The sequence below is a fragment of the Martes martes genome, assembly GCF_963455335.1.
Source record: "Martes martes genome assembly, chromosome: 5".
Classification (NCBI taxonomy): Eukaryota; Metazoa; Chordata; class Mammalia; order Carnivora; family Mustelidae; genus Martes; species Martes martes.
Genome location: NC_137892.1, coordinates 125926848 through 125953366, shown reverse-complemented (window position 1 = coordinate 125953366; position 26519 = coordinate 125926848). Strand labels below are relative to the sequence as shown.

Genomic DNA, 26519 nt, shown 5'->3' with positions numbered 1-26519 from the left:
TTCTGTTATAAAGGCATTATTGACACAAATGGCAAAATGTGAATGGAGTCTTGAGGTGAAGAGTATGTGAGAATTTCTTTGTTCTAATCTTGCAACAATTATTTCAAAATAAAAAATTAAAATTCAAAAATGTGTTCTAGTACCTGCAAAACAGGTACTACTAGTAACTTGATAGACTTGTTCCTCCAAGAAATCAAAGTCCCAGAAGTGACTTCAGAATGGGAAGTAGCAAGAGATTATGGGAAGGATATGCCACACAGGCTGAATTCTTAAGTAAATTCTCAAATAAACCATAAGGCTCTGCCTACTTCCCCTCCCTCCACCAATACATACTGAAAATAGTTCAGAATTCAGTAGGAGGGGGAAAAAAAAAAAAAAAGAAAGAAACCCTTCAATTCTTAGTGACATTTTAAGCTGCTGCTTCTGCTTCTCCTTCCCATTCTTCTTCTTCGTCTTCTTCTCAGGAAGAAGTATAACTCAGGGCTCCCTAAAAGGTCTTGCTTATTAGGAGGAAAGGACAACCACTGTGTTGAAAGACATTTCTGAAGAGTTCAAGGGACTTTGTGTCAAACTTTTCCTGATTCCCAGATCCCGCAACATTTCCCCAGAGAAGACCACTTAATCCATGCATGCACATCGGTGGCTCCTAAACTCTGGCCAGTCTTCCCCAGAAGCAGATGAGGTCTTAGCAATTATAGCCCCAGCCAGCCCAGCTCTCTGACTCCCTCCAGATAGTCACCTTTATATTGGTTCTCCTCTAATCTTGTATCTAAAAATCTAGAATTTTAATTCTTCTTGGGCTTCAATTCGGATGACTTTTCTTTGTTCCCTGAACTAGAGAATCTCCTTCATGGTCCTGGAAGTCTGTGTGAACTTGCTCCTTCTAAATCACCCTCTTTTTCTTCTCTTCTCTTTTCTGCATTCACACTCTTATAACCAGCCAAGCCGAGGCTCTGATTCAGATAAGCTCTCCCTCAAGTAGTGCTTGTCTCTGAACTGAACCCCTATGGACCCACGTGCTGGAGTCACCACTTGAGGGTGGAATTTAGGAACTTCTCTCCTAGAATAGTGATCTTCAAATCATCCTGTGGACCCCTAGGGACTCCATGAGTGTGACTCAAGGGCCATTATAGGAAGATGGGGACAAGGAAGCCAAGATGCCGCAGTCCTTCTTCAAGGAATGGAGAACGTCTGTTATCTGTTTAGTGTATTACGCTTCTATACAACATTTTCCAATTCCACTATGTACTCTTGCGATCTTGGACAACTTGTTTATTTTCTCTGTGCCTCATTTCCTTTATTTGTAAAGTCTTGGTAGTAATAGTATTTGCCTAATATAGTTTTAAAATTTAAATAAGTTAATATTCATAGAACAATTTCAAAACTACCTGACACATAATTAGTGCTCAGTAAATATTATTACTGTTTAATGCTATTGTCATTAAACAAAGTATTTTGCTGTTAGAAAAGTTTAAAAATGCAGATAGAGGCCGTTTTCAATTTCAGTAAAGGAATCACCTCTGCAGGGTCCTTGAGAAGTATTCATTTGACTTCCAAGGAGACACTTAAACGGATCTCACTACTTCTAGTCATTACCAAACTTTACTGATCATCACTAAGTTCCTTTTGTGATGACATGCCAATATTTATCATTTCCAGTACAGCCACAAAGATACAACTCTTTCTTATTTTAAGATAGTTCTTAAGTGCTTTCTGAGTCTTTTCTTAAGACCACTGTCACTATCATTGTCTTTGCTATGATGATCATTATCATCAAATACCAAAATTTGTTAAGAACTTACTATGTGCCAGACCCTGGATAAGAACTTTACAAATACAATCTCATTTGAAACTTAGAACAAGCTTATGATTATGGTGCCATTAATTTTATTTTGTAAGCTTGTTAAGTATTTGACACTTGTTAACATGGTAAGGAAGCTGTCATTCAACGTATAGTCTTGAATACTCCTATTGTAATTGGAGAGAAAGATTGGGCCCAAGTCTGCATAAAACATGGGGGATTTTTAGCCAAGGAGCAAGTTGAGGGGGTCAGTAGATTGGTGAGCTTGTCTGTTAAAAATGATTGTATTAGTGTAAAATGTCACTGGCCTCATATGTAACTATGGCCCAGGGCAAAGTCAACATCTCATTCTTGAATCATCAGGCTGTGTTTTGGGGACTAGAGAATCATGGCCAAAGCATTAGGGACAGTCCAGCCACTTCAGTCACTAAATCCATTACTGGCTAAGCTGGTCATATAGCTCTTTATTATTGCCCTTGAGAAGACCTTTCTCCCAAGGGCCCTTGATAAAGAAGCTTCCACCAGAGATCTGGCAGGTAAATGAGGTGTGACTGCTCACCAGCTCTACTCACTGTTCCATCTCCTCAAATTTAGATTACTGGGAAAATTATCCCCCTGCTAAAGAGCATCAATCATTATTTTTTTCTGCTGAATCAAGACTTGGGTTGTCGGGGTGCCTGGGTGGCTCAGTTAAGCATCCGACTCTTGATTTCAGCTCAGATCGTGATCTTGGGGTCATGTAATTGAGCCCTGTGATGGGCTCCGTGCTGGCTGTGGAGCCTGCTTGAGATTCTCTCTCTCCCTGTCCCTCTGCCCTTTTCTTCCCAGCCCCCCAAAAGACTTGGATATTGATACCTTTTCTCTGTGCCCAGTCTGGAGTCTTATCTGGTCACATTTCCTATTTGGTATCAGAGGAAAGAGGGGAAACTGGAAATATGTCTGAACTTAGAAGGCTGCCACGCTGATGAGTATTCCCGGAAGTAGTAAAAAGATGAATATGTAGTAAAACCGGTGAAATTACTTAACTTCTGTCACTTCATTTTTCTCATCTGTAAAACAAAGAAAACGGTAATAACTATCCAATAGATTTATTATGAAGATTCAATGGTATAACAGATGTGAAAGCACTCAAACTCTCAAGTATGTAAAGAAATAAGGAAGTAACAGATTTATTGGGTTCTAATATCCATTAAAATGTCATGAGCAACCATCTGATTTCACAATAAAAGAATTCCCATACTAGCAAATGTTTCTGACCTCTTCCCATGATTCTGTTTCTGGAAATAGCTATTTCACAATTGAGGCAGGAACTCTTGACAATATATAAAGCAAGACCCAACTGGGCCAAGCAGACACCAGAAAGTCACTGGTTTTGCCACCATCTGACTGCGCTTGGCCACTTCAGCAGCATGAAAGCAACAGCCTTTGCCTTGCTCTTGGCTCTGGCACTTATGACCATCTTCAGTAAGTATCTCCCTCATACCTGATACCAACAGCTCATGTCATCTTTTGTTCACAGAATTCTGGGATATACAGAGCACATAGATAATAAGGGAAGCTTTTTGAAATGCATTTTTTGTCTCTACAAATAAATCACTAAATGATACCACCTTTGGGGCTGAGTTGACCTAAATGGTCAGCTAAGGGCAAATTCTTATCCATATAAATATTTATATTTGGTCAGTGTACATCCAGACTCTGCTTTGACTTGATATCTCTATTTATGGGTTTATGGGGACCTCATTTCTTTATAAAACTGTCCTATCAACTGAGAGTGGTGGAATGGTGCAGCTTCTGACATTTATGCCTCCTACACAATAGCAGACATTCCCTAGATATAAAACCACTTCTTTTTTCCAGTATTTTCTAAACTCTGATTATGAGGCAAGAAAGAACAAAATTCCTCATTGTTATAGTAGCTTCTCCATGCTTTTGGCTATGCTCTAATCCTATCCAAAAAAGAAAAAAAAATCTATGCTGAGCTTCAATCTTTGATATTATATTGATACACAGTTCTGAAGAGAGCCTGATATTTTTGATAGGCTGAGAGCGGAAACATAAATGAGAGATCATTTTTCAACACAATTAGGTTCTTCCAGAGTTTAATTTGGTTTCTCTTGTCTTTACTTTTCTTATAGATGTAGAATGTGCCAAACGCCCTCAACAGGTCAGTACATCCATCTTGATATAAAAGTTTTACTTTTATATTTTATGTAATTTTAAAGCCAGTATCAACAAGGAAATATTTGCTACTACACACTAATTAAATTGCTACATGTTTGAAGATTTTTTAAGTATCAAAACTGATTTTATTTTTAAAAATTCATCAAAAGATCTTTCTGAAATGGACGTAGTAGAACAAAGTGGTTAGGTACCTAGCATCCGAGTTATTATAAAGTCCTGGGTTTGAGTTCCAGCTCCTTGATCGTGTGGCCGTGGACAACAATACTTGCCTCATAAGCTTGTTGTGAGGGTTAAAACCAGTGTCTGAAGAGAGTTGAGCACTGTACCGGCACCAAAGAAGGACAAGTCATGACTTATAATGCTAAATGGGTCACCTACATCTTTGTTCTTTATCTTAGGGAATGGATATTTTAATTTAACCTTCCCTTTATGACTCATAGTAAGCAGTAACTGTTGTTGAGAAAATCTAGCTGTGGTAGTAAAAACTTTAAACCAGGAGTCTAAGCTCAATGGCTTTTCAGCGGTATGCCTGTGGGGCTCAGCCAGCTTCTTTCACTTCTTTGAGTCTTTCATTTTATGTATTAAAGAGAATAAGAGAGTTAAGAGTGTGAATTTTGGAGTCAGACAGTCCCGAGTTCAAGCCATCCTTCACAATTAGTAGCTGCTTGAGAATGAAAACAGTTAATGAATATGAAGCCTTTGTCGTTTCTTGGTCACACTGTGCATATGACTTAGGTCCTGACACTGGGGTTTGAGTAGACAAGGAGAAGAAGTGAAATCGTGCTGACATATACTCATCAAGGGGCACCGTCATTCCCATTCTCCAGTAGACTCCACTCGCCTCTGAGCGCCTTCTGCCATTTTATCATGTTTGCTAATCTTTGTATCGCCAGCCGTCAGCTCAGCCCTAAAACTTAGAAGTACGTGGTGTAGAGCAAACAAAGGAATGAATAGATCACTTAATGGAACATAACTGAAGATGAATTTAACCTGAAGTTTGGGTATATTTCAGGCTACCCAAGTGGAGACATTCAACAATCAGTAACATATCACATGTGGAACTCTGAGTCAGAAAAACTGAAATGTAAACTCTTCTGCACAGCGCTAGAATTTGTGTAGTCCTGAACGTAGAGCCAAGGGATAAAACTAATAGCGAGTATTTTTGTAGTATTTTCCATGCCATGAAGTGCTAAGCATTTTACATGTATCTTCTTAATTATTGATTTTTTACTTCAATCTTATAATGTAGTTATTATCACCCTTATTTTGCAAGTAAAGAAACAAGGCTTAGAGAAGTAAAATGATGGTCTCAGGGTCATATAGTCAGGATTTGAAATGTGACGTGTTTGACTCTTACTCTCTGTACTCTTCAATTCGCTCATAGATGAAAACCCCAGAAAACCCTATCTTGGTGATTGCATACCTGCTCCTGCAGGAGCCTTCATGTTGGCTTTCCTCCTGGCATTTACAACAGTGGTTCTCAACTACAACAGTAAAATGCATTTGTCTGTCTATGCACTGATGAAGTGTATAACACATGCTTTGCAACCAATAATTAATGGTAAAAGTTGCTAGAGATGTGCTAGTTCTTAAAACTATAGGAAGTATCCCTATAATACATCTCATACTTGCATTCAGGTAGAACTTTTTAAGTGAAAGAGAGAAATAGCAGGATGTGTAGAAAACTAACCCCATGGGAATGATTACATCTGTGTCTCTGCCATGTATGTTTTTAAATTCAAATCTTAATTTTTAGATAAATTATTTGGTTACAAGCTACCATAAAGAAGTTTATCACTCGTGATTTTACATCTGACTTAAGGAATCTCTATACTTGACATATCTCAAAGGGGCTGGATGAGGACAGACAATTAGAGTAAGAAACTAGAAGTGCCTGGGTGGGTCAGTGGGTTAAGCCTCTGCCTTCGGCTCAGGTCATGATCTCAGGGTCCTGGGATCGAGCCCGCATCGGGCTCTCTGCTCAGCAGGGAGCCTGCTTCTTTCCTTTCTCTCTGCCTGCCTCTTTGCCTACTTGTGATCTCTCTCTGTCAAATAAATAAATAAAATTTCTTTTTAAAAAAAGAATAAGAAACTGATGATTTGAAAGCCCTCTAAACTTGCTTGGGAAATCCTAAATTCTGGGAAAAAAGATTTGGTTCAAGGCTTTTAATATGTATCTCCAGGTTGATTGCAGTGAATATAAGAAGTTACCACCAGGAGAAGTGGAAATTTGTTATGAAATATATGCACCAATTTGTGGATCTGATGGCAAAACTTACCCAAATGATTGCTTCTTTTGTTATGAAGTTCAGTAAGTGTTGAAATATTTTTATTTTCTATATTTAAGGTGTAATTAAGTGTTATGGCAAATATACCTCAATTAGAAGTGGTTTAGGGCACAATGAATATGTAAATATGATGAATACATAGAATTTGGGGTCTCTAGTGTCTTTGGATCTGTGCATATTCAGGCAGTAAGAATAAATCAAAGAACTAGAATCTCTAAGTTGGAAGGAAATTTGAGGGTCATCTAGTTCAATGTCCACATACTCATTTACTGCTTGAACTCGCTCTACAAATAACTCAAGTCATCCCGGTGTGCGGCTGATTATCTCCAGGGACAAGGAACATCCCTCCTCCTAGGCATGCCACTCCACTTATCTGTCAAAACGAACTGTATCTATTGTTCATTTTAATAATCAAGTTTAGATGTATTAGAGCCCCCTAATTATTGGCACAAAAGGGGATAATATCTAAAAGTTCTAAAGAAATTTTTGTTTCAGTATGATTTCTCAACAAAACATATATTGAAGCTCTAATAAAAATTAAATTTGAATATCAAATAGCCAAAATAGCTTAAAGGTTACAAAATAATCACCTGAAAGATATGCTAGTACCAGCTCGAAAAATATAAGACAGTGCATGATATACCAGAATGTATAGAAACATATAGATCCTTTCAAGCATTTTTAAAACATACATGAATGAAAACAAATACCCAATATTGATGACATATTGTTCTGGTTTGTTTTTTTAATCAGAAAAAAGTTTTTTTTTTTAAAGATTTTATTTATTTGAGAGAGAGAGACAGAGAGAGCAGGAGCAGTGGGTGCAGGCACAGAGGGAGAGGGACAAGCAGACTCCCCACTAAGCATGGAGCCAGACACCGGGCTCCATCCTAGGACCCTGGAACCATGACCTGAGCTGAAGTCAGATGCTTAACCAACTAAGCTACCCAGGCACCCCAGAAAAAAACTACCTTTATGAGAAATAGTATTTTTTGAAAAACGTAAAATGTGACATTAATGATGAAATCGTTTATGAAAAAAGGTTTCTAAATGTGCCTCCTTTAGATAAGAAATTCATTAAATATGTTTTCAGGGATATAAACTGATTATGATGTATTGTGAGCATCATCCTTACATAATACATAATACATAAATATTTCCAAATTGCAATCACTCCCTCCCCATTTTTTTTAAAAAGATCTTATTTATTTATTTGAATAGAGAGAGAACCAGAGAGAGAACATAAGCAGGGAGAAGGGGTAGAGGGAGAGGGAGAAGCTGGCTCCCCGCTGAGCAGGGAGCCAGATTCAGATGGGATCCCAGGACCCTGAGATCATGATCTGGGCCGAAGGCAGCCCTTAACAGACTTGAGCGACCCAGGTGCCCCCAGTCACTCCCTCCTTTTAAAAACATCACTGAGTGGACCAACTTGAGTACCTGGTGGGCGGTGGGTTCATTAGTGAATACTAATTAGTTCCAGATGCTAATAAAATGCCTATGGCCTCAGCAATTTTCATTTGTTGCTATTTTCTCTCCACAGAAAAACTAACAACAAACTTAAATTTAAACATTTTGGAAAATGTTGAGTCGAGCTTGTGATTCCAGTTCACACGAAACACACTTCTCCCATATAACCTGTGCCGCATTGCCTAATCTTGTCACCACCATGTCCAGATTTCTTTGTAGAATAAAGGAGACCTACATGAAATAAACATATGTCTGACTTTTTTTGTTTAGGGGTTGACACTTCCAGATTTGTTTCACTTTTGGGTGATATCTAAGGAACCACCTTAGGGTCACATCCTGGAAGAAAAGGGTTAACTAAGACCAGAAGCAGGAACCAGAAAGTCAAAGGACCTGAATCTGATGCCTTCTTTTTACCCAGGCGAGGAAAACACCTCCTGTACATAACTTAGTTCTTGTGAATTCCTGAAACATGAACAGAAAAAAATGGGTCTTCAAGTCCAAGAATCAGGAAATACTGTTTTGCTAGATGTTTCTTATGTTTAAGACATGAAAGTTGCCCTAGATTGAGACGGCTCTTTATTTTCCACCAGAATACATGTTTGTGAAATTTGGTTGGTCAAATGTGCCCAGTAAAGTTTTGTAAATTCCCATGAATTAGTTGATGTCTTCCATGCATTTTTCCCCCTAGTTTTTTTTTTAATTTAGATTCAATTAGCCAATATATAGTACACAATTTTTTTTAATTTTTAAATTTTTTTTACATAACTAGTTTTTGATAGAGTGTTCACTGATTCATCACTTGCGTATAACACCCAGTGCTCATCTCATCACGTGCCCTCCTTAATGCCTGTCAGCTAGTTACCCCATCTCCCCACCTTCCTCCCTTTCTGCGACCCTCAGTTTGTTTCCCAGAATCAAAAGTCTCTCATGGTTTATCTCCCCCTCTTATTTCTTTCCATACAGTTTTCTCTCCCTTCCCCTATGGTCCTCTGTGCTATTTCTAATATTCCACATATGAGGGAAACCATATGATCATTGTTTTTCTCTGATTGACTTATCCCACTAAAGTTTGGTCTCAGATCTAGGACCTGAAACTTATCTGATCTCACTATTTATTATATTATATGTTTCAAAAACATTATTATTTTATGTAATGTTCCAAATATCCTATTGTCTGTTCCAAAGAACAGAGAGGATGCCTTGCACATCTTTGTAATCCATTTGTGCATCTCTACAATTAACATATATCTATTAATGCCTCGTTGTTGTTAGTATCTGTGATAGGATTTGGAGCATACAATGGTAAATAGAATAGGCTTGATCTTGCCCTCTTGGAGCTTATATTCTGCAGAAGAATTTGCCATGCTTGTAGAGAACTGATATTACGCAAATATGTTTATTAACATTGAATCAAGGTTAAGCAATATTTCAACTGGATTATACCAGCACATTATGCATACATATAACATATGAAAATCTAACTATATATTCTCCGCAAAGAGGGAGAAAGAGAAAATAGAGTCAAATCCTTTTGAGCTGGGGTGCCTGGGTGGCTCAGTGGGTTAAAACCTCTGCCTTTGGCTCAGGTCATGGTCTCAGGGTCCTGATACCGACCCCCACATCGGGCTCTCTGCTCAGCAGGGAGCCTGCTTCCCTTCCTCTCTCTCTGCCTGCCTCTCTGCCTACTTGTGATCTCTGTCAAACAAATAAATAAAATCTTTTTAAAAAAATCCTTTTGATCTGTGTTTTTGTCTTATAATCCATTAGAGATTCAGACACCAAGACTGACCACAAAATGACCTGTGCTAATTTTCAAAGAATTCAAGTAAAATGGTGTGCTCTGGGGTGGTTTATTTTCCTTTGTTTTCTCTTTCACTTTTTGTTGTGGCTGTGGTTTCCTGAATGATGCAAGACCATCATCACTAGGACTACTTAAAAGCACTCTTCAAAGAAACTTTTTAAAGAAATGGAAAATATGGACTTGGACTTCGTCTTTTCACCAAATATTAAACATCCACTCTTTGCTAGATGCTAGAAATGCATCAATGAACACACAAATATAAAAATTCATCCTCCCTTTGTGGAGCTTTAAGTTTACATAGGCAGAATAATATTAATGAAATATCAAATATATATATATATATATAAAGTTAGACTAACTAGGGCCATCAGGAAAGACCTTCCCAGGCCTTCCTGAGGTGATTAATAACCAGGAACCAAATAATGGGTAGAAGTCAGGCAAAGGAAAATGGAGGCAGGAGTGGAGATGAGTGGAAGGAGGAGGCAGTAGCCATGGGATTAAGAAGCATCATTCCAAGCACAGGGAGCAGCAGGAGACAGCAACATAACAAACTAGCACAGTTATTGGCCAGTTCATGTTTTTCAGCCACTCTCCCAAGCCTCCCTACTATCCACTGCCCACAGTTCATTTCCAACTGTTTCCAGAAGGATAGTTCTCAAACACAAGTCTTACCTTGTCATTTCCTTGCTAAAATTACTTCAGTGAGTCTCACTGTCTATAAGTCCACGAGTGCTGGCCACTTCTCTCTCCAGCCTCATCTCTCTCCATTCCACATTATGAAATAGATGGGTGACCACTCTCAGAACCCTCCATGCACTTTGCAATTGTGCACATCCTGGCCCCTCTTCCTCCAATTCTCTTTCCCACTTCCCAATCTCACCAATTACCGCTCATTAAAAAGATTCATCCCTGATGCTCCCTTCGGTAATAAGCTCCTATGTATTCTCTAATGAGCATCTCCTATGTATTCATTCATTCATATAATCCTCCCAGATTATCAAGCATCATAGTATATCTTCATTAATTTGTAAGCATCTGTTTCTTTTGCTATATTATGAGATCATAGCTGGCATGCTGCAGGTATTTGATGAATGTGTAATAAATTAACTGAATTCAATTAAGATGAGTTGAATTTGACTTCTATCAACAAGTAAGCAAGGAAACCATGGTGTCTTATCCCAGATAACCCTGAAATCAGATGTCACCTCCTGATCTAACTCTGGCACTGGAATATATCACATCTGTTTGGATCTGCACCAACCCAAACTCTGAATGCTTCTTCAAGTACCTATATAAAGAATCCACAGATATACAAATCAGAGAGAGTGATGACTGCTTTTCCAGAGTTGGGGTGGTGGCTTAAATGGCAGTCACCTTGCTCACCTACAGCCTAAAGCTCCCCATTGCATTTCTATCCTCTATAGTCATCTCTTGCAACACCACCCTGCAAATCCTTGTCATTTGTAACATAAAGAGGAAGCTGACATAAAATTTTAAAGATGTACAAATAAAAGAAAAACAACTAAATCCATTGCTAAAATCTGTTGCTAGAACTGAGGCCTACTCACATTTTAAGAAATCTCATTCTGTTTCATTGTTCATTAGCTCTTCCTCATAGTTTGGCAAAGCAAGCACTACTACAGCCAATAAACCAGTCCTTCTAGAACAGGTAACTCCTGTCCCTCTGGGAAATCAAAGGGAAGATGAAGCATTGACTGTGGAATTTTAATTGATAATAATAGTACAGATGAAGGAAGCAGAAGCCAGATCTACAAAAACATTCCTTAACAAAACCTATCTGCAGGGACACATCCTGAAAACTTTTCAGAATTTCTTAAGAAAAGGAACTCTGAGTCAACTGAAGTTAAGCCTTTTATGAGCGCCTGCTGAAACGCTGGAAGAGAACTACTGAGGTTGTGACAGATGCCTCTAGGGAGCCCAGGAAACTATCTGATCGTTCCACTTGCCAGACTCCTAGGCGCTGATTTCCTAGGATGTGAGTCATTTGATGCTCAAAAATAGGCTCTGTGGTTAAAATAACGAAGCCTGGGAGCAGCCCAGCCCTGTATGACTGACTCATCAAAGAGTAAGCCTGGCTTCTGGGTTTCATTCTTCTTCTGCCCCATTGTTCCTGAATCTCGTTGCATAAGCCCAAGACCCCTGTTCTGACCAAGGCAGCTTCCCCAGCCTGAGGCCCTGCTCTGTAACCTGTGCAGCAGCCGAGCCCTCTGGGCTTGCACTTCTAGCTTGTGCTCTTGCTCTCTTGCCTTCTCTACTCTACCTGTCCCAGAAATGGAGCCCAGTGGCAGGCACCCCAAAATATTGTTGGACATCCGTTACGTTGGTCACATCCCTGGTTGCCCTGTCTCTGTTTGGGCTGCCTATCGGGGTTCTGGCTCTTTCTTGTTTATCTATGGGGCCCACGGATTTCCTGAACCACCATCTGTTTGCTGCCATACCCTTTAGATATTACCGTGTCCTCCATGTCAGGTGAAATTATTCATGAAACTTCTATAACATAATGGTTAAGATGGTGATCTTTTGGCAATATATATGATTATCGAATCTTTATGCTGAATATCTAAAACTAATACAATGTTATATGTCAATTACAGCTCAGTTTTGTAAAGTTTTCAGAAAATGAATAAAAAAACCCTAAGGAAATTAAAACAAAAACAAGACAAACAAACAAAAACAACGGGATGTTGGGAATAGAAAGCCCTGGGATTAAATCTAGATTTGCCACTTCCGAGTAACCTTGAGTGACTGGTTGAACCTGAGTTTCAGTTCCTGCATTTCAGAGTGGGGACAGTTCCTTATGGACTGGTGTGAATCAACCGATACACACAATACATCATACTGTGCTTGGCACATAATTAGCAAACAGTAAATCAATGATTTCGAAAACAGTAACAACAAAAATCTATAGTCACCCTAACCTTGTCCCCTAAGCACAATGGGTAGGTTCTGGCTTTTCATTGTCTTCTCCCCAATTCCACCCTAACACAAGCCCACCCCTGCCTAACCCCTGCCTGAGCTGGCCCTGAGAGAACACTATGAACCTCCTGTTAGAGGAGACCATCACTGTTATAGCCACAGAAGGCAACAGAGTGGTTTGACCACAATGAAAATATACTCCCACTGGAGACTTGGGAAAGTTTTTTAAGTTATCCTCATTTTTGGTTTAAAAAAAAGAAAGGAAGAAAGAAAAAGAAAAAAATATGTGTATTTTGGTTTGGAGCCCCCTGAGAACAGGGGATTGGGTCCTGTTTATCTTTATGTCCAAAATGGATATTTATTTTTTTCTCCATTGCCTGATATATACATAATTTTTAAACTGTTAAGGAAAAAAAATGAAAACAAACTTAGGTTAAATATACTCAAAGCCATGTATTGAACATCTTAATGCCATTAAGAGTGCCACACTAAATTCTACATTGCCTGCAAATAACAAGAGAAAACAGTGTTATTTAGCAAAGGGCAGAGAACAGAAGAACAAACTTCATTCCTCACAGCTGGAGAAATGTTTCTAGTCTATGGCTGCATGAGGGTCTTTGCCAGAGGAGAGGGAGATGGGGGTGTAGTAAGGTGGGAGCTGGCAGCCTGAGTTACAGCAAAAAATGGGAGTTAGGGAGGAGGCACATAAAGGCTTTTGAAGACAGAACTTGGGCTGTTTCTTAAACTATCTGATAGACATATGAGCATTTGTGTTGCTATTAGCATTTAAACTGTACATGTGTATTATATACACTCTTTTGAATATATGGCATATGACAAAATAGAGAAAAGATAAGAAGGTGGGTAAGGAGAGAAGTTGGTTTTCTCTGGTATCAATTTGAATTTGAGCTCTGCTAAGTGAAAAGCATCAATTGTTTGCCTTTATGGCATTCTCTTCCTTCTCCAGTATCTAGAGGCCTCTTTGACATGCTTTCCTCAAGAACAGAGACTTACTCTTCTAAAATAGTGCTAAATGGAGCAGGAAACTAGCCATATAGGGGCCCAGATTATAGAGGGAGGAATACAGGGTGGGGTAGGGCATTATGTCACTCAACTGGCCAGAACAGTTCCACTTTCTCATTGAAACTGCCCATGAAGAACAAAGCACAGAATCAAGTGCATCTTGTGACAGAAACCATTGTTAAAAAAAAAAAAAAAAAAAAAAAAAGGACGTCAAATACTGAACCAGGGATTCAGAGATTTCTGGATATCATAGGCCATTAAATTTCTTTTTAATAATTATTTATTGCAAAGTAAAGTAAAACACACGAACACACACACACACACACACACACACACAATAAAATTCCAAAACAAAAAAATTGGGGCGCCTGGGTGGCTCAGTTGGTTGAGCGACTGCCTTCGGCTCAGGTCATGATCCTGGATTCCCGGAATCGAGTCCCACATCAGGCTCCCTGCTCCGCAGGGAGTCTGCTTCTCCCTCTGACCCTCCCCCTTCTCATTCTCTCTCTCTCTCCCTCTCAAATAAATAAATAAAATCTTAAAAAAGAAAAAGAAAAAAAATCATCCACAATTTTCAGGAAGCTTCTCATCACTTTGTCCATATACCATGATATAGTTTCCATGTTGGCAGTAATATCATAAATGCAATTTTGTATTCCATTTCGCTTAATGTTATGCCATAAGAATATTTAATTTTTTCTTTTTTTTTCTTTCCTCCCTAATCTCTTGAAATAACCAGCATACACAGTAACCTAAAAAAAAAGTAACTATTGGGAGACTAATAAAGGGCTGACATTTTTTTATATAAAAACTTTAATAAAAATTATAACCTACTTTATTTTTAAATTTGTTTTTTTGAGAGAGAAAGAGCATGTGTACGGAGGGGGTGCAGAGGGAGAGAGAATCTCTGCAGACTCCATGCTGAGGAGGGAGCCCGATGTAGGGATTAATACCACATCCCTGAGATCATGACCTGAGTCAAAATCAAGAGTCAGATGCCCCACTGACTAAGCCACCCAGGCATCCCTAATCTACTTTCATAATTACTTCATAACATGAAATGATAGTTGTAATCATATACTGTTTTTATTACTAAATGGTTCTTATTTCTCCCCCAAAGCCTCATCTGAACCAAGTAGTAGCATTTAAGAACCACTCAAGGAGACCAGTGGTCTTTAAATGTTATTGTAAGGAAGACTAGGAAGCTCTTGGGGTTGCCTGAGCAGCTTGAAAGCAGGCACAAGTCAGAACCTTCTACTCCTTCAATTCAGATACAGTTCTCTTTTATTTATTTCTTATATTGGGCAACAGTAAGATTTCCTGGCTCCTCCACAGGATACCTCTTTGAACTTGGGCAAGTTTTGAATTTCTCTGGCTCCTCTTCTCTTCCTCATTGGTTATGTTAGGATTCTATTTACCCCCCTAGTAGAATTTTTGCAGGGATTATAAGTTCATGGATAATATGTGCTTAGAATGTTCATGGTATAGTACATAATAATAACACATAATAAACTCAATAAGAATTATTATTACAGTTAAAAAATATAAAACACTGGTGGTTACAATCCTTATGCTCAATGCAGAAATCGCCTTTATAGGCATCCTAAAATGTATTCATGCAGCTTCTTCTTGAACCTGTTGAGTGAGAAGGCCATTATTAATGGGGGACTCTATTAAAACTTCTTATTTTTATCAAGCTTATATTTATGCCATATTATTTACCCCCTTATCTGTCCTAAATATAGCCCTTGAAGACACAGAGAAAAACTGTAATTGAGAACTTTTACGGAATTTTTAAAACAGTTCTTTATACTTTCTGAGTTTACTAATACTAGTTGAAGAAAACATCAGTCCACCTCCTATACTAAAAGCTTTACATCATGAACTCATTTAATTCATAAACAATCCTAGTACTAAATTTATGAGAACATAAGCAAGGGTATTTATAGTATTTACCATGGTAAATCTAGCACTTAATTTATTTCTGGAGCATGATCAGAGCTCAGGAAAAGAAAAAAAGAGAAAATTAAGTTAGTGAATGAGTCTGTTTTCCCACTTATGAAAAATAAAGTTCAGTGAAGACTGATATGTAGTCCAACCTAGTAGGAAATGGCAGAGTTATGATTGACTAGAGCTCTGTTTGACCCCAGAGCTCAAGTTCTTAAACAATTAAGCACTATGTTCCCTAGGCAGTATCATAATCCCTATCCCCAGAGCAGCCCAACAGGACAGATTTTGGCTGTTTTTATTTATTCACAGAGAGATGAATGTGAGCTCTCTACTGCACAGCCTTTCCAGGCCAAGTGCACTATGTCCATTGGTGTTGTAGAGAATGCCTGCTAGCCCGTGAACTCCAAAGGAAGAGGAGCTGCCAGTGTCATAGGCACAGAGCCATGGAATGGTTCCTTGAAATCATCGTTTTGCATAGTTAAGTCCTGGTAGCATTTAGCAAGAAGCATATATAAAGAATGTTTCATTTTGTTAAGTTATTGCCTAATATTTGGCACTATAAGAAGTTGCAAGAGCTTCCCATCCCTTGGACAATGGTGGTGCAGTTGATGGTATCATTAGCTAAGTATGCCCCCGATACTGAATGCAATGGAGGTCTCTAGCTCTTGGCCATCAAACTTTACTTGGCTTTGAAAGGTTAGTCCTATTTGGAGACAAAGCCATCATGGACAAAGCACAGGAACAGCCCAGCTTTGCACCATTGTATTCTTAAGATATCCACATGTACTGTCATTCTCGGTTTGAAGAAGCCAGTGATCTTCCCCTCAGGAAGCCTGAATAAGTAGATTCCAATTGAGAACAGGTATATTCCCAATATATATCCAGCTAACTTTCCCATTAGCTTTATTTATACCATAAAATCTGGGGCTCCCAAGAAAGCCATACATCACTGTAGAGCATGGCTTATTGCATGCTTGCCAACCAAGATCAGTGAATGGATTCCTCTGTTCTGTGTCCAGTCTGGAAACAAATCTGGCAGACTTTCAGTTGAAGAGAACTCTGGGTAAAGGGCTAAGACAGCTGCTGCTGATAGCTATACTGATCACTGCATCAGACTTACATGAAAATGACTCTATTGCAAAAAAAAAAAAAAAAGAGAGAGAGAGAGAGTACTGAACTAAGGAGCCTATCTTTAAAATTTATTTTAAACATTTACTAGTTCTGAGATCTTAGACAAGTTATTAACCTCACTAAGACCCAGTTTCCTCCTCTATAAAATAAAGAAGATGGTAATACCTATCTCAGACACATATGTGAATCATGTAACATAGTATATATGAAAGCATTAGGAATTGTTTATGTGTCATCCAAATGTAAATTAGCATTAATTTAGGTTATATTATGTAATCCTGCCACATGGAAACTTTTCCCATGATTCAATGAATCTTTTAAACCTGTTCTAGGGCACTGCTCTGGGAAGCAGCCATTTGTTAATAAAGATGACACATCTGGCTAGGATATAATGCAAGCCTCAGTGGGCTAGGCTTATAATAGCAGGTCACTTCTCTTGACTCCACCTTACTGCCCTTGGCTGCTTTTACCAGCATGGGAGCAATAGCTCCTTATGATCCTAGAAACTGTGCTTAGGAAATTCTGAGATTTTTTTCGTCTTAAGGATAAGCAAGTCTGGTTTTGTTTTAATGCATTTTCTTCTCCATTGAGGAATCACTGAATCACATAATCTCAGTGTTGGAGTAGCCATAAAGCTCATCTTATCCAAATGTAAGAAAGCTTCCTGTGAGATCTCTGAGAAGCAATCATCATCTAGGTTCTGCTTTGATGCAAAAACTCTCTTGCCAAAAAGATAGTCCCTTCTTGACCTATTTGAGTCAATAGAATATTCTTACTTCATTGGGTAGCAATCAACATTGACTCCACTTGTCATTTATGAATGACAGAAGATTTAAAGAATATAAAAATATATAATTTGTCTATTCCATATTTATGGAGTACTGAATATGGCCTAGCATCATTTAACAAACAAATTCTATTATGATCCTCTTCCCAGTCTCAGGCCCTCTTTCTTATACTCCATTCTCACCCCAGAAGAGCAATCATAGCATCACCACTCTTGCTGAGTGAGTCTAAACTGATCATTAGTTTGACTTGAAGCTTTGATGGGAACTCCACATCAGCCAGCGCAGATGAAGAACCAAAACAAGAATCAGATCTTTCCCCCTCCAAAATTGGTTTTGATTAAGGAAAATGGTCATTTTACAACATGTGGTATAGAATTACTACTCTTATGTAATCTGAAAATTGAGATGAATTTTTCTCTGTCAAAATTAAAAGCTCTTCCATACATCTTTTAATATCTAAAAAATATGATTTAGAAACATCTATCTAGAATCATCAGAGATAAAGCTGACATGCCACACAATTTTGTTATGTACCTGAGTATTTACCTTATTAAGTGTCAAAGCTGGTTTTAAGAATTTTAGATTCAAACCATTATTAAATAGAGTCAATGAGGCATAATGTCAAAGTGCACTGGCCTTAGAGTCAGAAAGAATTCTGTTAGTTCCCAACTTTGTCTCTGTCTGACTAGGACACATCACTTTAGTTTTCTGGATATTCTGGACCTTGAGAATATACAATGAGAATAATGATAATACCTACCTCACTGAATTGTTATGAGCATAAATGCCATCATTTTTGCGAAGGGCTATAAATAGCTCTTTGTACATAGTAAGAATTCTAGGACATTTAGCTAGTATTATTATAAAATGCCATGTTTCTTTACTTATTCATCAGGGAATGAAGAATGTGGTCTAACCTCTTCATTTTGATTCAGTATGAAAATTATTAATATTCTTTAGAGACTTCTCATACATGGTAATAAAAATTTTCAACTAATGGGTAGGCAATGTAAGTGACACTCTAAATTCTCTTTGAGGCTATGCTTCATAAGTGAAAGAGAATAATAAATCAGCATAGATGTGAAGAAGATGTACTTTGAAGTCACAGACTTGGGTTTCAGTAATAGGCTCATCAATTACTAGTTATATGATCTTGGAAAATGTACTTAACTTTTTTCTGTTTCCGTCTCCTTTTTTAAAGGAAATGTTAATAGGGTCTACCTCAAAAGACTGCAAGAGTTAAAAGGTAAACCACATTCAGGGTCCTCGGGTTTCAGGCAAGTAGGGAGGAGTTCCATACAGCAAATGGCATACATGTCATTTTGCCTTCCTATGAAGCATGTAGGCTGATAGGACACAAAAGGGTGACAGAAGAGTATGAGATGAGTAGGTGAGCCTATCTTGTGGGAAAAAAAATAGGATTTGCTGAGTAAACAGTTGAGAGGCAGTGGAGTACACGATGTAGGCATCAAAATATATCACCCTGACTTAGATGGAGTGAAAAGTTCACTGGACATGAAGCAAGCAGTATGTGGCTGAGGGGAGAGGGTGGAGTTTGGGTGGTCTCTGAGGCTACGGAGGTGCTCAGGGTAGCACAGACCAATATGTGCAGTATTGAGCCACTCAGCCTCCATCCTGCAAGGACTGGCATGGCATCATAAGCAGGCACTATCTAAGCAGACCTGTGCTTCAGAAAAATCACTTTCCAAGCAAGAATGCCAGAAGGAGTGAAAATAATTACAGCAAGTATGTAAAGACCTTTCTATCTGCTTCACCTAGGTGCTTTGTGTATATAAACTCACTTAATATTATTAACAACTATATGAAATAGGTACTTCTACCCCCATTTTGCAGATGGAAAGGGCATTGGATTCAGAGTCAAACAATGGATTAAGGACTGACTGTGCCGCGGACTTTGGACCAGTTACCTCAGCTTTCGGAGTCAGAAGTCCTCATCAGTTGGCAAAAAAGCAAATAGAAGTAACTGTACTTCACTGAGTTGAAGGGAGGGTCCTGTCAGAACATACATGATGGGAAACTGTGGCGGGAAGGACACCGGTGCTCACGTCCAAGAGTGCTGGCCTCAAATCCACCTCAGTTTATGATCATAAATCAGTCACTCATCATCTCAGAATGGCTACCACATTTTAAAAATGGGAATAATAGCTAGGGACATGTGTAATACTTGGGGGACCAGGGGAAGAACTTCCTTTTGCATAGGCTTAAATATGGTACCAGTAATACTTACTTTTCAAGAGTAATACAATCAAATATCACTTCACATCCGTCAGAATGGCTAAAATCAAAACAACACAAGAAATGAAAGGTGTTGGCAAGGATGTGGAGAAAGGGAAACCCTTTTACACTGTTGGTGGGCATGCAAACTGGTATAGCCGCTCTTTGTAAACAGTATGGAGGTTCCTTAAATGTTAAAAATAGAACTACCCTACTACCCAGCAATTTCACTACTAGGTGTTTAGCCAAAAGATACAAAAATACAGATTTGAAGGAATACATGCCCCCAATTGTTAATAGCAGCATTATCTACAATAGCCAAACTATGGAAACAGCCCAAGTATCCACTGACTGATGAATGGATAAAGAAGATATGGTACATGCAGGTAATATATGTGTATGTAACATGTATATATATATAATATATATGTAATGGAACATTATTCAGCCATTAAAAAGAATGAAATCTTGCCATTTGCAACAACATGGATGAACCTAATGAGTATTACGCTAAATGAAATAAGTCAGAGGAAAACAAATGTCTTATGATTTCACTCATATGTGTAATTTAAGAAACAAACAAACAAACAAACAAAAACAAGCAAAGGGAAAAACAAAAGAGAGAGAGAGAGACAAACCAAGAAACAGACTCTTAACTACAGAGAACAAACTGATGGTCACCAGAGGGGAGGTGGTGTGGGGGGATGGGTGAAACAGGTGATCTGGATGAAGGAGGGCATTTGTGATGAGCACCAAATGATGTATGGAACTGCTGAATCACTATATTGTACACCTGAAACTAATATTACACTATATGTTAACTAATTGGAATTTGAATAAAAACTTAAAAAAGAACTATTATAAGAATTAAAAGCTAGCATATGGAAGGGAAGTACCCAGAACATGTAACAACGTTAAAAATGTTAAATTATATAAATGCTATTGTAGCTGCTACTGCTATTATTATTAATATTAGATTATCATTATTGTTATTAGAACGTGCTTGGGAAATCACTAGTAGTTGTAGGAACCTGAGTAGTAGTTGGTTATCCTGCCTCCTTTGGCCCATATAAAACACTGAAAAGCCTTGTCATCAGTTATTGTATCAAGGAGAGCGTATATACTTTAGGCTGTGAGTTTAAATAAGCTCTTCTGGGCTTAAGTATTTTAAAATCCATACCAGCAGCCTAGGGAGTACTCCTGAGGGGTTTGAGGTCTTGTACCCCAGTTTCCACTTTCTGGTTCTAAAGTTTCTTTTCCTAAATGAAGCCTTCTCTCAGCTCAGCAAATATTTCTAGCATGCTCTTACCATCTTAAATCACTAAGCAGTAATCAAGGTGAATTCTCTTACTTGAATACGATGCAAGTAAGCAAGCAAGTATAGGAGGCCAGGCTGGCAATGCTGGATCATCTGTCTTGATTCCATTCCACTGTCCTTGGTCATTTCAGCCCCACAAGCACAGCACTTGCCTCTTGCCTTTTGTCCTTGCCTTTGCCTCTGGATCTACCTTTCTTTGGTGTTCTTGTTCTTACCCCAGGCAACAGCAGCCCCCAGGACTGTCTTCTGCCCAGAGGATTCTGAGATACTGTCACCTCACAGATGGGTGGATATATTCTTCTCCTGAAAGACGTTATGACAACACATTTTTATAACTATTGGGAAATTCCATTGTTTGACATGTCAAATGTTTAGAAAATTGTTTGCTCATAATCTCTTAATCAGCACTTATTCACACATCATGTGCCAGGTCCTGGGTGGGGGGCAATGATGAGTAAGATTATTTTTGTCCTCAGTGAACACTTTATGTTGAGCCAAAAAGTTACAAAACACAGTGGTTAAGTTGGTGAGCTCTGGAGTCTGTTTTCCTAGGTTTAAATCCAGCCAATCATACTAAGAAAATTTCAGCTATAAGATGCTAAGTGCTGAGATTCTAATATAAAACATGGTGATTATGGTGGAAAACACTGTATTGTATAATAGAAATTTGTTAAGAGTGGAACTTAAATGTTCTCACCAAAAACAAAAACATAACAAAAAAACTCCAAGGATAACTATGTGATGGATGTGTTAACTAACTAGATGGGGAAAACCCTTTCCCAATATAAATGTACATCAAATCATCACAGTGTACCCCTCAAATATTTTACAATTTTAAAATAAAATCTTTTTAAAAGTCCTGGAATATATCTTATGATTTTATTTGTCAATCAATTAATGTAAAAATAATTATATTTGTATAATGTAATTGTGGTAAAACTGACTTAGCAGGGTTCTTACAAAAACAAAGTTTTACAAGCAATTGCCCACATGGCCCTAGGAGATCAGGAGCCTGATTAAAAGTTAGTCAAGCGGGTGCCTCGGTGGCTCAGTGCGTTAAGCCTCTGCCTTTGGCTTGGGTCATGATCTCAGGGTCCTGGGATTGAGCCCCGCATCAGGCTCTCTGCTCAGCAGGGAGTCTGCTTCCCCCTCTCTCTCTGCCTGCCTCTCTGCCTACTTGTGATCTTTCTCTCTGTCAAATAAATAAATAAAATCTTTTAAAAAAAAAAGTTAGTCAAGCAAAGAATCTTGGTCACATGTAGAAAGAATGATCTGTTCTAAGATAGCCCATCTTTATTATTCAAACTCCTAGTGCTTAGGAGAACTTGGTATTCCTGGGCTTTGTGAGAACTGATCATATTTTTAGGATAACACACCCTTCCTTAAGAGTTAAACTTCATGTCTTTGTTTAGTAGCAGTCTGAACTAAGTCCTATTTCACCTGGTCATAACACAATCTTCAATACAGAATTATTGATTTTTCATGATCTCTGGGTCTCTGCCTTATCATGCAATCCAAGTATAATAACAGAAATCACACGTAATATTTATACATTCCATTTACACATCCTGGCTATTTCTTTAATATACTTCATGTTAAATATAATAGTAGATGTTATGACTAGGAAAGTAGGAATGGCTATTGCAATAGAAAAGGATAAATAGATTGCTCTACTAAGACAGAAAAATTGCCATTAGGCAGTAAAGGAAGAAGAGACCCAGAAAATTAGCTCTGTAGTATAAAATTGTGGTATCCTAATCCATTGGTTCTCAAGTGCAGAGGTGAATCAGACTCTACTATGCAGTGTGTGTGTGTGTGTGTGTGTGTGTGTGTGTGTGATCTGAGTCATACTCTGGACCTACTGAATTAGAATCTTTGGGTGGGAAGGAGTAGGTGTTAAAGACAGACATGTAAATTTTTATAAGTTCTCCAGAATTACTCACTCTAAGTTAATATTTTTCACATTTGTTTCTTCTTCCTAGTTAAAAAACAGAATGTACTTCTCTGGAACCCAGAGATAATTTAACTATCAAACAAATCAGTGTTAAATTATGGTATCATACCACAGCCCTGTAGCCTATTACAAATGAAATATTTTGGCCTGCAGAGTATTCTTGGTCTTCAGTGACCCGGTGACTTTGTCCTTGGTGTCATATGTAAACAAATCATTTGAAAAGTGACTTCATAATGGGGTCTCAGGTTCTCATAATGAGTAGAACCCTCAGTTCAAGAGAGTTGAGTCTCCAAGGATCTGCTGGGAAGCTCTTGACAGAGGGAACTCTGGTGGATGAATCGCATTTTTCCTTTTGGGAAAAGATGAAAACTTTCTTTGTGACTATTTTGGCTACCAGCTATTTCTCATGTAAGGATTTGTCAAAGAACTTGGGGGAGGGAGTAAACATTTGATTTTCTTCTAAGGGAAGAAACAAGCCAACAGGAACTGTTTTCTAGATGTATGGATTTTTGAAACTTTGAAATTTCTCTCAGAGATGAATTGACTACCTCAACCAGAATGAATGGCAGTGGTGAATCCATTTTTCCATATTCTAAAAACTCTGCCATAAGCGGGTTCAGATGTGAGATACCTTAAAGGATGATCAATGAGAGATATAATCACTATTTGACAAATAACTTGGTCTTTTGAGTTGATAATCAATTTCATCTCTCCTCCCACCTCTTCCTAATACTTTCCCACCATACTCCCACACACTGGCATATTGTGTGTGCATGTGTGCGTGTGTGTGTATTCACATTCCTTCTACACAAAGCAATATTAGTTTCTAACATGGCTTATGATTAGAGCGCAACCTGATGTTATCAAATCTCAAGAGAGGGCTCAGCTTTTTCTAATTTACTCCGGCAAAATGGGAAGGGAAACCCATGATGTGAAACTAACTCTGCCAGCGGAGTGGTGAAGTGGAAGGGGAGGCAGGGAGGACATTCAGATACAGTAGCTGAAAGAAGTCAAGGCTCTTAAGTAGAATATAAAATATGAAAGTCATAGGAACTCTTAATAGTTTAGGTAAGCAGGTGTTGACACAGAGATCCCAAACAGAGGAAGAAACTTCCTTATAAGCAGATAGAGTTTGGAAAGAGGATAGTTAAGACAGGCAATAGTCAAAAAAGAAGGCAGGTGTCTATGATTTTTGCTAGCAGGTAGCCAGGCTGACTATGAAGAACAAGACTTTGTCTAAAAGGGGTCTACACAATGTCTGAGCAGCCCAGTGGTGGATGATCTACTAAGTCCCAGAGACTGAAGCTTGGTTTTAAATCTCTTTTGCCTAAAGTCAGCATTAAACCTAAGAATGGGCTATGGTTGAATTCTCCAGTGGGACCCTAAGTGTATTTGGGGAAGTGTTTGGGGAATCAGGCATGGCTAGGCAAATCCTGCATGAAGGAGCCACATATTTTTCTAAGATTTTCATGGTTATTAACTTATATGGGATTCCTTAAGGGGTTAATTAACTGGTCACACCTCAATACTACATTTTTTACTTGATCCTTTTTCCTAAACAATTTTGTTTCAGATATTTTTGGTCACCATCTAGACAAGGTAAGTTTTCTACTTCTTACATGAGAATGATTTTTACAACCTTAGGCTTCTAGTACTTCTATAAGGTGGAACCATATTAAACCACATGAAGTTGCTAATATTTGAGCACTTCTGATATACACAATGACAATGCATGTAGTTCAATCTACCCATCTCTGTCAAAATAGATTCTGGGGTAAACCAGGATTCATCTGTCTCCAGTATTCCTCTATCCCCTTATATACCACTAGCAATGAAAGCTCCTTATTTCTAGTTTCTATTTTTTTCCTACCTCTAAATTCATTGCTATTGCCTGCACATTAAGTTCTCCTCACCTCTTGCCTATATATTGCAATGGCCACCCAATGGTCTTCTTGGACTGAGTCTGATACAGGGGTTGGCAAACGATGGCCACCTATTTTTGGAAATAGAGTTTTACTGGAACACAGCCATGCTCATTACTCTACGTACTGTCTCTGGCTATTTTTAGGGTACAACAACAGAGCTGGGTAGTTGTAATAGAGATGACATGGCTTAAAAATTATAAAATATTGCTACCTAGGTCTTCAAAGGAAAAGCTTGCCAATTCCTGTATTAACTCTACATTATAAGTGTCGGCCTTCTAAAATGAAAATCTGATTGAGATATCTTTCTCTCTAGAACAGTGACTTCTAGTACTGGTGGGAGATAAACCTTTTTGCATGCCTTACAATACCTTCTTCAACTTAGATTCTTTCTCCCTAACAGGAGAATTCCCTTTTCTCGCCTTAGTTCTAGGTAATTTAAGCTATTTTGGATTCCATGCTATTTCAATTTTGTCTTTGTGTATATAATTCTCTCTAATCAAATTATCCTTCTTTTCATACTCATATCCAATTTTAGAAAGCATTTTCATCTTGTAAGAACCCACTAAAGACTCCATTTTTTGGTAAAGCCTTCCCAAACAAACCTTGTGGTCTTATTCATTAAAAGAGGAGATGAGAGACATAAACAGTATTTCCCCAAAAGTTATTTGAGTATCTTCTAACAATATTAGTGATGATTTTAGCTAATTTGACAATGAATATTTTTTACTGCAGTAGTCACAGCTTTTCTTTAAAGCATGTTAGGAAAAAATAGAATTACAAATCCAAGATATCATGGATATTCGTGTTCAGGATATTTCTAGGATGAGTAGTCAAGTTTAAAAAAAAACAAACCCATTCAACAAAAAATATTTTTAAAGAAAAATGGCCATGAATTTGGAACGAATTATGAATCAAGGAACTGAAATTGGCAAACACTCCTGTCAGTGAGAAGGGCCATTTAAGTTTCATAGACAGGGCAGTCCCCTGATCTATGGATATGTGGATATACTGTGATCTGAGCCAAAGAAGTAGAAATCTGTTGCAACTCACTCCTTATCTGCTCATTACATGGTGCTCAGGAACTCTCCAAGCCCCCCTTCTACCTATAGACAATTTACTCTGTCACTCAAGTCCTCTAAATTCAGCTTACTCCAACTCTTGAACAATGAAGGAAGAAAAATAAAATGAGGCGATATTAAGGAAATCTCTGCTCACTATTCCAGCCTCTTAATCCCTAGAGGACTGGACGATAGCCAATACCAGAGTGGAACCACGCAGGGTATTTTGATGTGGGCACCACAGTTAAAGGGGGTTTTGATGAACTAAAACGATTCCAGAAGCACTTGGACAGTGGTTGTAGGCATTTTTGTCTCTTCCCAGAATGTTCTTTCCCTTCTAACAAGTTACAGATATATTTTACACAGCTGAAGTTCAGGGCTGTATAGCCTCATCTGCCTTTCAAAGTGGAAATCCCAAAGGCTCTGGCAGCTGCATTTAAGATAAGGAAGTTTTGATGTTTAAAGTGTGAAGGAAGACATATTTTATCATTATGTCCTGTCTGCACAAAATAAAATTTCCAAGCACTAATATTAGAAGCTATTAAGAGATCATTACAGGATAGACAGTTTGACCTGTAAGTTTTGTTTTAGGACGTTCCATGCAGTTATTATCAAAGGACATCTATACAAAAGAAACATATATGCTCCATAAGAGTCAG

The 26519-nt window shown here is 38.2% G+C and overlaps 1 protein-coding gene across 1 annotated transcript; it reads left to right on the top strand.

The window, feature by feature from the left end:
- The first annotated feature begins 3157 nt into the window (after window positions 1-3157).
- Window positions 3158-7978, top strand: SPINK9 (serine peptidase inhibitor Kazal type 9). Its single transcript, XM_080803350.1, has 4 exons — window positions 3158-3265; window positions 3940-3968; window positions 6169-6296; window positions 7814-7978. The coding sequence occupies exons 1-4, from the start codon at window positions 3211-3213 to the stop codon at window positions 7857-7859; spliced, it is 258 nt and encodes an 85-aa protein (XP_080659476.1). The 5' UTR covers window positions 3158-3210; the 3' UTR covers window positions 7860-7978.
- Window positions 7979-26519: the final 18541 nt, after the last annotated feature.